Source organism: Hylobates moloch, unplaced genomic scaffold (assembly GCF_009828535.3).
Source record: "Hylobates moloch isolate HMO894 unplaced genomic scaffold, HMol_V3 SCAFFOLD_12, whole genome shotgun sequence".
Lineage (NCBI taxonomy): Eukaryota > Metazoa > Chordata > Mammalia > Primates > Hylobatidae > Hylobates > Hylobates moloch.
In genome coordinates this window covers 78,044,724-78,060,858 of record NW_026652287.1, presented here as the reverse complement: position 1 = coordinate 78,060,858, position 16,135 = coordinate 78,044,724, and the positions used below count along the sequence as shown (strand labels likewise).

General features: G+C 37.2%; 1 protein-coding gene across 3 annotated transcripts in view; it reads right to left on the bottom strand.

Annotated features, from left to right (window-relative positions):
* The window catches only part of NAV3 (neuron navigator 3), a 395,528-nt gene that overhangs the window by 147,178 nt on the left and 232,215 nt on the right, over positions 1–16,135 (bottom strand). For all 3 annotated transcript variants that reach the window (XM_032170807.2, XM_032170808.2, XM_058425703.1), the window contains exons 10-12: positions 14,693–14,801; positions 13,647–14,030; positions 5,866–5,985 (exon numbers count right to left, since the gene is read on the bottom strand). In XM_032170807.2, coding sequence (XP_032026698.1) covers positions 5,866–5,985; positions 13,647–14,030; positions 14,693–14,801 — 613 coding nt within the window. The remainder of the gene's footprint in view (positions 1–5,865; positions 5,986–13,646; positions 14,031–14,692; positions 14,802–16,135) is intronic.

Here is a 16,135-nt window from a genome sequence, read left to right as displayed (position 1 = left end):
CCTAATGCTAAATGACGAGTTAATGGGTGCAGCAAACCAACATGGCACATGGATACATATGTAACAAACCTGCACATTGTGCACATGTACCCTAAAACCTAAAGTATAATAATAAAATAAAAAAAAATCGAGTGATTTGGCAATCCTTGGCTCTCTTTTCCACACTTATGCATTTCCAAAGGCAGCAATTTACAATGTAAATATGCATATATACAATCTAGAGCTTGTATACAAGCTAATTTTGTATACACTCGTATATACGATCTAGATTATATATATAATTATTATACATACTAATATTTTAATCCAGCACATATATAGTGACTGACCTTATATCCCCAAGGACATATCACCTGGGAGTTACACAGGGTTATGAATTGAATTATGTCTCCACCCCCTAATTTATATGAATTGTTAACCTGCAATGTGACTGTATTTGGAAACAGGACTTTTACAGAGGTAATTCAGGTTAAATTAATACATAAGGGTGGAATCCTAATCTAATAGCACTGGTGCCCTTATAAGAAGATAGAAGGACACCAGAGACCTCTCTTTATACAGATAGACAGGCAGAGAGACACACAGACAGACAGACAGACAGACAGACAGATGGATCTCTCCAGAAGCACAGAGGAAAGGCCATGTGAGAATACAGCATGAAACCCACTCTCTGGAAATCAGGAAGAGTTCTCATCAAAAAACAAATTTGCTGACACCTTGATCATAAACTTCTAGCCTCCAGAACTGTGAAAAACTAAATGTCTATTGTTTAAGTCACTCAGTCTGTGGTATTTAGTTATGACAGCCAAGGATTATCATACACATAGACAAAACCCAAGTTCCTCTAGAAATAGATGGTATCCCCAGCCCCCTTCCCTGCTGCCATTCTTTAGTTAGGTGTTCATCTAATTTACTTTAGTCACTTTCTAAGCACTCTACCTGTCTTTATCTCATCCCTCTTCAATATTCTTACATTGCTGTGAGAGTTCCTTTTAAAATACAATGATTATAGCATGTGCTCTTGCCTTGAAATGAAATAAAACTAATTACACTTAGTAAAATAGCTCCTTATCACCTATAGGTCCAAACACCCTAGTAAGGCCCCCAGGTCCTTTGTCTCTTGTCTCCCTGTCCACATTCCCAGTGCACTTCAGAATCCCATTACTGGTTCCTCACACCAAACTCGTCTATGCCTTTATGCTCTCACTCCCCACATTCCTTCTGATTTCTCCCAGGCTGGATGTCAAAAAGTTGTATGCTTTCTTTAAGACCCTGCTTAAATGCTACTGCATTTTGAAGTCTTTCCTTTATACTCCCAGGTAGGAGTAACTGTTTCTCTTTGGTGCTTCTAAGGCACATTGTACAGACATCTATTATGAGTGGCCTTTGTTTACATTACTCTCCCTTACCATTAAACTGAGCAACTTTCACCCATATTGTTTTGTTTTATTTTTACCCAAGGTGCTATTATGATGACAGGCACTTAGGAAGTAATCATATATTTGTTTATAAAATATTTGTGATTGTTAGCATAGAAGCTAGAGTAAGAACTATAATAGGAGTTAATAAAGGTCAAAACCACAATCATCCTGCAGTCCCCCAAAATGTACCTTTTAAACATAGCCCAACACAATGTATAAAACCCACATATTTAACTGCCTGCTATAAATGTATCTGTGAAGTTGCTGGAGAGTCTCCAACATATCTACAAGGATTATACCCATTCTGTAATCTTTTTTTTAGTCAAGTAAATACAGAAATGGGGTTGGTGTTGGATTGATATGGAAAGTAAATGAACTGCAATATCTTTAAGCAATAAAATATTTAAAATACACTACAGATGGCTGCTGAAAGTCCTCATTTTTCCTTTGGGGCCTTTTTAATGTGCTGGTAGGAGGAATTCAGTTGTTCTCTATTGTCCATCACATTTTAACCAGAAGTTGATCAAAGGGAAACTATAGCCTTCACTATAACAATACAAACAATTCAAGTCCATTGCTATCCTAGCTAGCTGGCTGGCTGCCATTGTGCTATTGACTCTCTGCTTTTGCACTTACACAACTTTTGGAAAGGATAACTAAGAAAAAAAATGCTGTGGATTTTTTTTTCTTTTGGCTTTTAAGCTTTCTTGTCAGTGAATTATTGCAAGCCTTATCATTTACGCATTTACCATAATGAATCAATCACTAATATGTTTCATATTATTTAAAAGACCTTTGGCAAAAGTAGTTGGGAACCACAAAATAGGAAGTAAAAGACCTGAATCCTTATACTATTAGCTGCATGATTCTGGGTAAATAAATATTTCTGAGTTTCTGTTATTATATTGGTGAAGTGAAGGCATTCAACTAAATCAACATTTCTTAAAATGCTACAGGAACAAGTTAATTATTATCATAAGAGAAAAAAGTGAGGGAATCAGTGATGAAAAAGCTCCACTGAATTAAATACAATTAAGCAGATTTTACTTTGAACCTCAAGACTTCTCTGTACCTTTGATATGTTAATATCCATCATTACTCTCTAAGAACAGATATGATATTCAGTTTTTTCAAATGTACACAACCCCAGAAAACTATTTTTGACTTACAATATCTACTATTGTCTCATGATACAAGAAACACTGGAAAAGTCCAAACTGTACGACATCTGAAAGGTCTTTAAAAAAATGGTATAAAAATTGTTTGATATGTATAATTGTATTCTTTTTAAACTCACATTTCTGTATGTTATAAGATGATATGATTATTTCCACAATTTATCTGATATATTTATTGAGTTTGTACATTATGCTAGCTACTGGTGATAAAAAGATGGATTAGATATTATTCTACATATAACTGTTTCATGTTCTATAAGTGAAATAGACATGTAAACATGTAATTACTTATGTGACTGCATAACAGAAAAATCAACGGCATGCTGCAGGAGCAGAGAGAAGATATGCTTTGAAAATAATCTGAAAAATTGCTATGAAAGACTTTTTGGCCTTTAAAATGTGATTTGCTATGTCGTATGAATATAGTTTTTAGTAGAATAAAATTTCCCTGGTTGACATTTTCTGCAATTGTCTTCTAATTCCTACTATGTCAAATTTAGGGTGCCAGGATTAAAAGGTTGAGACAAACAGACAGGAAACATGTTTTTATATGATCTCAATTACAGTAATTTTTTTTGGGTAAACATGAACAAAAAAGTAATACATCTGTTCTTGCCTATCATACTTGAAATGGATAACAGAATTTAGAAAATTTTTTGAAACAATTTTTCATAGAAGGAAGTATTTTAAATTAACTGAAAGAGTCATACAACTACAACATTTAAGACCATGTATTTTAAAATGATAAACATCCCGAGTCACTTCCTGAATATAAGATTTTAAAAGACCATCAGACTTATCTGTAATTTTTTAAAAAACCTTCTATCTCTGCTAATAGGAGGATTTATACTATGACCTTATTGCAATTTAATTTATACAAGCAGCTCAAGTTAAAATTATTCTTTTAAAAACCATTTATACAATCCTCAAAAACTGCATCTACCAAGCTTAACCAATTTATTTCAGGTGTAACAAGTCATTATTTGATCTAATTTAAAAATTAGTGTCATCAGTGTATTCTAACATCAATATTCTCATTATCTTGACAGAACACAGCTAATACGGTAAATAATAACTCTGAAATGTCATTTTTAATGTTTAAATATTTATGCTAGGCGCACATGTATTTGTAGGCCTGGCATCTATTTGTTCAACTTAATATAATGATGCTTGAACTTAAGAATCACCTTGAGGGCTAGTTAAAGCTCAGACCACCAGGCCTTACCTTGAGATATTCTAATTCAGTAAGTCTTGGATGAAGCTGAGAATCTATCTTTCTATGAAGTTTCAATGGCTGCTGCTGCTGCTGCTGGTCCAGGTACCACACTTTAAGAGGCACTGTTTTCACAGGTCCCAATTTATTAGATACCGATCTAGGTCTTTATGTTGTTCTGAGTTCCTCCGCCAGAGCCCAATCTGGGGCCCTGATGGAGCAAGGAGAGTTGATTATCCCACTGTCTCCAAACCAAAGTCAACTTGTGTTCATTTCTTGGTTCTGCCATCACAACCTCCTTTCCAAAAACTAGCAGATATTCCCTCCCATGACGTTTTCTACTTTCAGCTAACAATAATAGAATAATAGGTCATTAGTTTCAAAATGTGGCCCACACTTTGGGATTCTTTCCCGCTTATCACTGTCTCCTATTTTTCACATAACCCATTTTTCTCTTTCATAACATCCTTGTAGTACCTTGGTTCTTTCCGGAGCTCATTTGCCACTCTATTTAATCAGATGTGATTGCCAGCCTATGTGACTATATAGCCTAATTAATAAATAGCCTATATTCATTAATTTGTTCATTCACTCCACAAATACTTGTTAAAACTCAACACGTAAACAATATGATAAAAATTCTGCACTCATGGACTTACATTACAGGTGGGGAGATGCTTCACACACACACATGCTTCACACCCACACCCACACCCACACTCACACACACGAGTATATAGGCTAGGAGAGTAGGATACAGACAGGGTGGGAGCTGAGACTGTTCTAACCATTATGAGTCAGGATATCAACAGCCTGTGGTTAAGGAGAAACTGAAGACTAACATTAGAACTCCCTGGGTATCTAGCCTTTGGAGTTGACTGTACAAAAATGCACAATGAATTGTATACAGTTCCTATTTCAGAATGTGAGTACATTGCACCTTAACCTTTTGTCTTTCTCATAAATGCTGAATTAAACAACCACTCTAGGTATTTAGATATAATAATTCTGAAAATATGCAATCCCTTCCTGCTCAACGAAGTCAAAATTCTGAGTGAAGAGAGAGCAAAATCAGGCCAGAAATATATATTACAACATTATCTTACCAAAACAATGTTCTTAAACATGATGATTCTGATAAATCAGCAGAGCAATTTCCAGAAAAATAATTAGTTCATAACACACACACACACACACACACACACACATCTTTAAGAAATTTGAGGCAATAAAGAAGCAAAAATAAGCCTAAAGTAAGAGTTTTTCTATGTTTACAACACCTTCAAGAAAAGCATCAAGCTTATTATACTAGATGATTTGAAATATGTTTTAATCTTTATATCGTTAGCTTCCAGGTAAATCTGAGGATATCTGAATTGAATGAAATTTATTAACCAGAGTTTCTTTCTAACAAGGAAAGTAAGTCTATGTTTATAATTTTGCTTTTACAGATATTAACATTTGCAACTATGTTACCTGAAATTAAAAAAAAAAAAATCTCCCCAGCCACACATTTATTTTCGGTATTACAGAGCTAAAATGGCCTTGTAAAGAAAATCATCCTAGTTTTAAAAGTATCCCCAAATAGGCCGGGTGCAGTGGCTCATGCCTGTAATCCCAGCACTTTGGCAGGCCGAGGCAGGTGTATCACAAGGTCAAGAGATGGAGACCATCCTGACCAATATGGTAAAACCCCATCTCTACTAAAAATACAAAAATTAGCTGGGCATGGTGGTGCGTGCCTGGAGTCTCAGCTACTCAGGAGGCTGAGGCAGGAGAATCACTTGAACCCAGGAGGCAGAGGTTGCAGTGAGCTGAGAGTACGCCATTGCACTCTAGCCTGGTGACAGAGCAAGACTCTGTCTCACACACACACAAAAAACAAAAACAAACAAACAAAAAACCTTAAATAATTATTTATCAAAATAAAATAATTATTTATCAAAATAAAAAGTCCTTTGATTTACACTGTTTAATAGGAGTTTTCTCTTATTTTCTTATTTATAAAATTGCTTCATGCATGCCTCACCATCATATATGCTGATAGCATTACCTGTCTGCATCTACTGTCACATCGTGGACCCCTCTCTGGATGATGTCCCGGGAAGTTGTTGTGTCTGGTATTCGGTTCAGACTTCTAGTATATAGGTTAAGTCCTCCATCTGTCATGTACCTGAAAAGAAATGTCTAATTAATCCACAGAAAATTAAATCAACTCAACTGTACAATTTAACTTAATAAACAAATAGTGTCCACAATTTGCAATAATTACTCAAATATATTCTATTATCTTGTTTTTTTCTGTATAAACATTCTACTCACCAGGAATAATTAAAATATTTTTTCAAGTTTACTAGGAAATCAATATTTCCTAGTATTTGTATCAATATTTCCTAGTAGTAGTTACTGCAACAAGTAACTAGCCTATCATAGAACCTATTTTTCTCTTTTGTTATTAATATTATGAATAGGCTTGCAGATAATATAACTCTTAAGAAATTAAAAGGAAGAAAATTTCATTTTTGAAATACTGTTTTTGAAGAGGCCATAGGAGTAATGGATCAAAACCTAAACTTCTACCATATCTGCCATCTTCCTAGAATTCTGTTTTTATGTTGAATATCTCTTATCAGCTGCTGTTACTGCACTGTCACAATTAGCTGTGTCCCCACCCAAATCTCACCCTGAACTGTAATAATCCCCATGTGTCAAGGGAGGGGCCAAATAGAGATAACCGAATAATGGGGGTGGTTTTCCCCATATTGTTCTCATGGTAGTAAGTCTCACGAGATCTGATGGTTTTACAAATGGGAGTTCCCTTGCACAAGCTCTCTTGCCTGCGGCGTGCCATGGTATATGTCCCTTGCTTTTCCACTATGATTGTGAGGCCTCCCCAGCCATGTGAAACTGTGAGTCAATTAAACCTCTTTCCTTTATAAATCACCCAGTCTCAAGCATGTCTTTATTAGCAGAGTGAGAAAACACTAATATAGCCATCTTCCTAGAATTCTATGTTTTGATAGTTAATATCTCATATCAGCTGCTGTCTGTCACAATTAGCTAATTTGTAATTGCATGCACACACAGAGAATCTAAAATGATCCTCACCACTCCCTTAAAGAAACTCCAGTTCAGCATCTTCCTTTAGAGTGGCGTAGATAACGTTAAAAAATGCCCCTTATATTAAATATGCTAGCTACAAAATCCAGGCTGATAACAAATGATTGCTGTGAACCTTTTTTAAATGATTGTTTGGAAAAAAATCAGGCACCTAGGAGAGAAACCCTTACATGTAGACATGCAGACAGTTTCCTAAGGTCAGTGTGTAGGGATGGTTGAGTGTAGACCAGAGCCAGACCGCTTAGGTTCAACTACAGTGCTGCGACTTACTAGCTGCGTGGGCTCAGGTAAGTCACTTAAGCTATGTTTAAATTGCTTCGTCTGTAAAATGGAGACAGCAACGATATGCTCACTTCTTGCAGTGATGGTGAGCTACCAATGAGTTTATATATATATATATAACATGCATACAGCATTGTCTAGCACATTGTAAGTAACATATAAATACTGACTATCTTTAAAAATACTAGCTATTTTATGCATTAGAGTTTCTAGAGTCACTAAAATAGCTCATATCTTGAATATGAAATTAGAGGAAGTATTAAGATTAGGAATCTCTGGTGCAAAAGATGGATCTTTTTAACACAGCTCAAGTAACTCTCTGACCTTTCGCACACTGTTATGCATACTTCAGTCATCACAAAGTTTACTAAATGAGAATTGAGGGAGATCAAGGCAGAAGCAGGATTAAAGTATATCTAACCCTCACTCCTGTGCCTTATTTTTAATTTTTACTCCACAGAATTCTTAGATTAGTTTGTGTTTGGCCATGTGACTTAAAGTAGAATTTTAGATTATATTCCTGGCCCAACTATTTATTACTGTGACACCTGAAGATAACTTCAATTTCCACTCAATTAAAATATGTAACTTTTATCCCAATTTTCCAAGGTGTTTTTAACTTCATAAATAGAGACTTTCCAAAGAGGTTCATTATGAGTAAGAGGCCTTTCTCTGACTAATTCCTAATTACTGGCAGATTCATATCCCCCAGTATTTAAAGTAAATTCAAAAAGAGGAGAAAGAGATAAGCCTTTGCATGCTTCAAGAAATTTTGGATTCTCAGAATGCTGATTAACTAACTTTCTGAGTTACACCTAGAGTACATGGAAAAAATGAAACTTTATTCCCATTTAAATGACTTCATGACATTCTTCGTGGTTACATGAGAAAATCCTAAATTAAACATCGTCATTCATTACTACCTTATTGAGCCTTTTGTTCCTCTAATCTTTAAAACATATTTTTAAACATTTTGAAAAGATAGTTAACTTTATGATTCAACTTTTTCATGACTCGTAGCATAAATAGTTTTTTTTGAGATAGAGTCTCGCTCTGTTACCCAGGCTGGGGTGCAGTGGTAAGATCTTGGCTCACTGCAACCTCCGCTTCCTGGGTTCAAGCAATTCTCCTGCCCCAGCTTCCCAAGTAGCTGGGATTACTGGTGTGCACCACCACGCCCAGCTAATTTTTGTATTTTTAGTAGAGATGAGATTTCACCATGTTGGCCAAGCTGGTCTCAAACTCCTGACTTCAGGTGATCCATCTGTCTCAGCCTCCCAAAGTGCTGGGATTACAGGCATGAGCCACCATACCCGGCCAGCATAAACACTTCTAAGCCCCCTTTTCTTAAAGAAACACCATCAAATTAAACTTTTCCTGGGATATCTCCAGCCCTCTTGTCTTTTCACGTTTTAATTCTAGGCTGAGATTTTGGGGCTGCCTCCTACGTAAGCCAACAAGGGCACGCTGCATAAGCTGATGAGCAATAAGTCCAGAACATCCTGGGTATCCTCGCACAATCACCCTTGAGCTGAGACCAGCCCCATCATCTGCTGATCAGATCTTAGCATCTTCCGCACAGGTAAGAGAACTGAGTCATGACTTAAATTTCGGTGTCCTGTACTCTAACATAGGAAAGAACAAATGCATGTGAGTAAACAAGGGAAGTTTCATGTAGGATTTGGGGTATTTTTACTTGTCAACATAAGACATGTAGACCATCGATGCATATTTAAATGGACTCATTTGTGAGACTATCCAAGACTTTTTTCAAAGATGTTAGGGAACAAAAATAGAGGAAACAAGAAGTCTGAATCATGTTTTAAACGAAGCAGAAACAAATGAGAAGGACAAAATCCATAACAGCATTTTTAAAAAAATTAGTGAGTTCAGCAGAGACTAGCCAGATGTCATCAAACCAGTTTCCCTCTCCTCCTGGGCACACAGCTGAAGCACATAACCTAGTCTCTTTCGCAGTCAGATGTGGTCATGCAGCTGTTCTAGACAAATGAATGTAGGCAGAACTCATATGCATGACTTCCAGGCCTGATACATACAAAATCTTCTCACACCCCGGTTCTTCCCCTCTTTTGCCATTTGCCTGTTGAATATCAATGCCTAGGGTAACACTGGAAATCTGGCTGGGTAACAACAGAATTACCATCCATCTTATTCTCTGAGTGACTACATGGAGTGCATTCCCCAAGTGAAGATCAGAAACACCAGCGAGGGTTTTATGTGAAGAACAAATTAGCTTCTTTGTGTTAAGTTACTGAGATTTTGAGATTTCTCTGTTTTAGAAATTAATGTTAACTAATATAGTTAACATATTATGCATGTATTCTTGCATATATTGCATGTATTCTTGCAAAATATAAAATGCTTCTGAGTACAATATGCCTGTAACATATATTATTATATGCAGAATTCAGTTGCTAAAAAACATTTAAAACAACTACTTATTTAAGAATACTTCTCTGTGTGTATATATATGTATATATACACATATGTGTGCACATTACAATTAATTTACTGAATAACTGGACGGCTACAAAAATATGAAAACACCGTCATGTGAGTCACATGTGGGCACATACTATGTCTATATTATTCACTACTGAATGCACAGTGCCTGAAATGTTGCTTGACACATAGGATGAACTCGATAAATATTTTTAATAGACATATACATGTATACATACATATATATATATAATTCAGTTTATGATCCCTGTTCTTTCCATATTCTTTTCCCAGGAGCCTTAATGCCTCCCACAATTCCTGCTCTCTTTTATTGAGATGAAATACAATAGATCTCTATCCTGGACAAACAATCTTCATATCCCACCGTCTCCAGCTCTACATCTCTAACTCTAATTTCATCATCTCTCTCTCTGCTTTCTCATTAAAAAGTCCTTTCTCTCTCACTCTCTCTCTCTTTCTCTCTCTGCCGATTTTCTCTAATGGTATAATTTTCCATCTCCTGTGCTTATGATGTAGGTATCTTAATTCTTGTCTGCCTTATGCCCTCGTGGGTAGTCCATCTCTGGTTCTATAAACTTTTCCTTTGCAGTGCTTCCCCTATCAATTATTTTCCTAATTTTATCCCTACAAATGCCACTACCATATTTCTAATCTTATGAGCTTGAGCGAGAGCTCTTGCACTAGTTCCTGAAATTGAACCCCCGAGTTTCTCCCCTGAATTCGCTTTGCATATTTCCCATAAAGTGGCCTTCAAAAGCCATCACCATCCTCATGCCATGTTCTATGACTATTTAGTAATCTCTAAGATAGAGTATTTTACATAGCTTATAATGTAGTTTAAACTTCTTAGCATAATGATGTTAAGGTCTGTCAAAATAGTGCCTATCTCTAAAACATTATCTTTAAATATTCATGTTCCATGACTCTCAGTTAAGAGAAAAATCATCAATATCATCTAATCCACTGTCCCTTAGATTCTGAAAATTACATTTTATGCAAGTTTACTGAATAATTTATACCTTCTATGTTTGCACTTTTCTTATATATGTATTTTAAATATATTTCCTTTGTCTATAGCTTTTAAATCAGAAAAAAGACCTAAAATGTTTCTTTTTCTTATTCACTCCTTTCTATTTCATGTGATGGTTTAGTACTTTCTCCTCATTCTGAACTCTTAGCTCAATTTTCATCCCTATAAGCCTTTTGAAATTCCCAACATATTGCATTGTAGATGTCCCTTGATTTCTTATTCAAACTGCTCCCAAGATATGCTGTCACTCTCCAGATAAACATTCTACATGAGTGTGAGTATATATAGTCAATCATCATTATTCACAAATTCTATATTCGTGAAGTTGCCTACTTGCTAAAATTTATATGTAGCCACAAAATCTAAACTCATAACACTTTCACAGTCATTCATGGATATGAACAGAACAGTGAAAAAAAATGAGTCTCAGACGTTTCCAGCTAACGCTAAATAAAGTGATACTCTGCCTTCTTCTATCAGCTCTAATATCACAATAAATGTTCTTCTATGACCTATTTAGTGCCACGTTTCCCACATTTTTGGGGTTTTTATGCTGAGAACTGTGCTGTTTAAATAAGGTGTCTTTAAAGAGAGACACATGTAAAGCAAGTTTATGTATTGATCAGTTGACAAAAATATTGTGGCGAAATGCTCACAGGAATCAAAACCTGTATCTCCACTAGGGGCAATAGTTCATTATTCACTAATGCAGTGTTTGTGGTGACTTCATAGAAGAGAAGTACCATGAATAATGATATTGAGTGCACATAGGTATATATACATACATACACATACATATATACATACACACATGTATACATACACACATACATACATATTTATATAATATATATATATATTTTTAGATGGAGTCTCACTCTGCCACCCAGGCTGGAGTGGTGCAGTTGTGCAATCTCAGCTCACTGCAACTTCTGCCTCCCGGTTTCAGGTGGTTCTCCTGCCTCAGCCTCCCAAGTAGCTGGGAAGACAGGCACACGCCACCATGCCTGGCTAACTTTTTTAGTAGAGATGGGTTTTTGCCATGTTGGACAGGCTGGTCTTGAACTCCTGACCTCAGGTGATCCATCTGCCTTGGCTTCCCAAAGTGCTGGGATTACAGGCATGAGCCACCGTGCCCAGCCTTTGTATATATATCTTTATATACACTATATAGGTATACTTATGTATATAATTAGCCATACAAATATATTTGAATAGTGAATATAAAATTGAATTCACACATATGTCCACATTTAAGGAGATTAAGAAAAAAAAGAGAAGAGGGGATAGAGTGGAAAGAATGGAGAAGAAAGAAGAGAGAGATGGGAGAAAGAGTGTGCCTTAGACACTCTTGCTTTGCCATTATGTTTTCTGAACTGGGCATTGCCTCCTAGGCTATGTTAAATACGTACAAAAATGATAATTATAACTAACAACAACCAAAAATTGGTACAGTTATTAATGATAGTAAATGTAATAGTGATGATAAAGAGGAAGATGATAAATTTATTGAGTCCTTATATCATGCCAAGCATTGTGCAAACTAAAATTTGTGGATGATCCTAACAACTTCATGAAGATGGTACAATTTTATCCTTATTCTAGATGACAAAAACTAATTTGGATACGTTAGGTACCCAAGGGGTCCACAGATAGTGAATGAGAGAGATTCAAACTAGGCACTCTGAATCCAGTGGCAACTGAACAACAACCTATCTTAATTAATCATAATTAGTCTCTATAATTCTAAATTTTTAGGAAGTCAGGTAGGGCGGATACCAGGAATGGACTAGTAGGTATCAGGATATCAGAGCAAAGCTATAAATCTAATCAAAAGCTATTTTGTACTCTTTTTTAGGTCGTGTCACCATTCAAACATAAGCTTTTCATGAATGAAGTCAGGAAGGGTCACTTATATAGAAGAATTATTTCCTACATGGGTCCTCTCAGATGCATAAAGACAAAGAGTAGGTCAAAATCCAGACTCACACAAAGTTTATAGACAAGGTTAATTGGGAAGCTTTTCCACATATTACTAAGCCTGTGTTTGAAGTCAGACATAGCTGAGTTCTAATGCAGGTCTACCGTTTCCCTAGCGTTAGGTCCCAGATGGGGCCAATTAGACTCAGTTTCCTTATCCATAGTACATGTATAAAAACATCTACCTCATAAGCATTGCTGGTGGTGGGAAGGAAAAGTAAAATAATGTCTTGAAAGCACTTAACAAGAGCATAGTACATAACAGGAAATGCTAAAAATGCCAATTACAATTATTAATAGAATATCCTATTGCCTCCCTTTGGGCCTATTCTGTGATTATGCCAAATATCCCAAATTGTTAATATACTCTAAGAGTTTTACAATCACAACATGTTTTGGAATGTAATAGGACACAGAAGAAAAACAGGGTCTGAGATGTATTGAAATCTGATATCATCAAAAGAAAATGAACAGAGTGAAACTTTCAACTCCAAAGTGATTTTTCCCTCAAGTTAAATTGGGGATGCATAATTGAAGACAGTAAGAAAATATTTGTTTCTCAAAGCAGTTACAGGCAGCTTCTAACAAGCTAAAAAAGAAAAAAAATCAAGCAAATCAGCAAAACTCCTCCTGTCTCCTTCCCACGTCCCTCACTACAAAATCTGTTACTTAAGAAGCATGTGAAAATCACTCTGAAAAACAGAAGCCACATGTGTTTCTCTCAACAACAGAAAAACTTAGTGGCTTATAATGAATTTATAGAAATCTTGGATTCTTTACTCTCCATGAATGAGCAGAGGAAGGGCCCTTCAACATTCTGAATAACCTCAGATGTCTCATATTTTCTCATGACTTTCTGGGCAAACTTACACATTTCTTTATAGTGAACGCATTCTAGTAGACCACCTCCCCTCTTGATGGAGAACAGGGCCACTTACCCACTGTTGATGTCATCAGTCCTGAGACTTTTCCCAAGGATATCACCATCACTCATATATCCACCCACATCGACTTCAGAAGACATGTCCAGGTCACTGCTTGCTTTCTCACTCATGTCAATCTGTGACATGTTTCCCAGCCTAGAGACAGCAGCTCGACGGAGAGGCGTGGTATACATGAACCTCGAGGGGTCTGTGTGGATGAATCGACTAGTACCACTGCGAGGATAGCCAGCACCCAAGGAGGGAGCATCTCCCGCCTGAAGTCGCGGACATGCCTGGCCCAACCTCCAGGTCATGGGGGTGGGTCGACTTGTCAAGTTGGCTATGGTCCTTCCATTCACTTCTGTTGTCACAGTGCTGTCAAATGTTGTCTCCAGGGTGCTGTCAAATAAAATGGAGAAATAACTATACTCTGGTTCACTTAGGGCCATAACCTAGAATGCATGAAGATAGAAAAGGCTAGAGTTGAGGGTCATCTCTTATAAACACGTCATCTTCCTGAAAGTTAAACTCTATGTTCATTTTGAGGTCAAACTGTGGAAAGGGGCATACATTTTATAGCTTTTTGTTTATTTTCAAAAGAAAGGCCATCAGTACACCTTGGGTAAAACAACATATTGTTTTACATTTTCAACAAATCCTTAACTCACTGTAACTTTCCCAGACCTATTCTGAAAGTTAACTACAATTATGTTTGAATGTCTCCCTACCACCCTGCCCAGATGCATTTCAAGTGCAACTTGTGCCACTGTTTTCTAGGACAGGTATTACAAATCCACTTAACAGTGATGGTGGTAGTTGCAGTACTGGAAATTATACTGAAAAAGACATAGATAGCAGATAGAGATAGAGATAAAAGATAAATAGGTATATACTGTGAATTCTCAGTTTAAGGATAATTACCAATCAATTTGATATAAAATAAGGGAGAAAATAATAAGGGGAAACTGAAATCCCATCTCTGTCATTATAAGAAAAGGTAAATGTTTGTTTGTAATTATTTTTTCTTTATTGGCTCAAATATATGCAAAATTGAAAAAAACCTGTGGCTTATCTGAGTCCCACGAAGACTGGACATAGTCTCTTCTAAATTCTGCCTCAAATCTGCTATGTTTTTAACTGTTCTCATTCTTCTTGTTTCAGGGTCTTCACCTAGGAAAGCAACATGATAAATTTGATATTCATGACATTTACTATCCTCAAAATAATTGTATGCCTAGATAAGTAAGTCACCTCTTCTTAAAAGGATATGTAATACATTTGAAATAACTATTATTATCTACAAATTATAATTCTTTCTACAAATAAAACGTGAATAGAGACAAACATAGTATCACAAGTAATAATTTTAAGTGGTGATAACACTATAATATTTTGTAGGTTTGACCTTAAAATAAAAAAAAAATCACTTGGAAATGTGCTGTTTACTAATCCATGTTGCTGGGATTAAAAATCTATGATTATGACCTGAGAAACATGGCTGAATAGGAACAGCTCCAGTCTGCAGCTCCCAGTGAGATCAACACAGAAGGCAGGTGATTTCTGCATTTCCAACTGAGGTACCAGGCTCATCTCATAGGGACTGATTAGACAGTGGGTGCAGCCCACAGAGGGTGAGCAGAAGCAGGGTGGGGTGTTGCCTCACCTGGGAAGTGCAAAGTGTTGGGGAACTCCCTCCCCTAGCCAAGGGAAGTCCTGAGGGACTGTGCCTTGAGGGACGGAGCTATCCAGCCCAGATACTATGCTTTTCCCACGGTCCTCACAACCTGCACACCAGGAGATTCCATTGGTTGTCTACACCACCAAGGGCCTGAGTTTCAAGCACAAAACTGGGCAGCCATTTGGGCAGACAGCAAGCTAGCTGCAGAAGTTTTTTTTCATATCCCAGTAGCACCTGGAATGCCAGCGAGACAGAATCATCCACTCCCCTGGAAAGGGGGCTGAAGCCAGGGAGCAAAGTGGTCTAGCTTAGTGGAGCCCACCCCCAGGGAGCCCAGCAAGCTAAGATTCACTGGCTTGAAATTCTCATTGCCAGCACAGGAGTCTGAAGGACACCTGGGACCCTGGAGCTTGGTGGGGGGAGGGGCAACTGTCATAACTGAGGTTTGAGTAGGTGCTTTTCCCCTCACAATGTAAACAAACCCACTGGGAATTTGGGACTGGGCAGAGCCCACTGCAGCTTGGCAAAGCTGCTGTAGCCAGACTCCCTCTCTAGATTCCTCCTCTCTGGGCGGGGAATATCTGAAAGAAAGGTAGCAGCCCCAGTCAGGGGCTTGCAGATAAAACTCTCATCTCCCTGGGACAGAGCACCTGGGGGAAGGGGCGGCTGTGGGTGTAGGTTCAGTAGACTAAAACATTCTTGCCTGCCAGCTCTGAAGAGAGCAGTGGATCTCCCAGCACAGTGTTCTAGCTCTGCTAAGGGACAGACAGCCTCCTCAAGTGGGTCCCTGACCCCCATGCCTCCTGACGAGGAAACACCTCCCAGC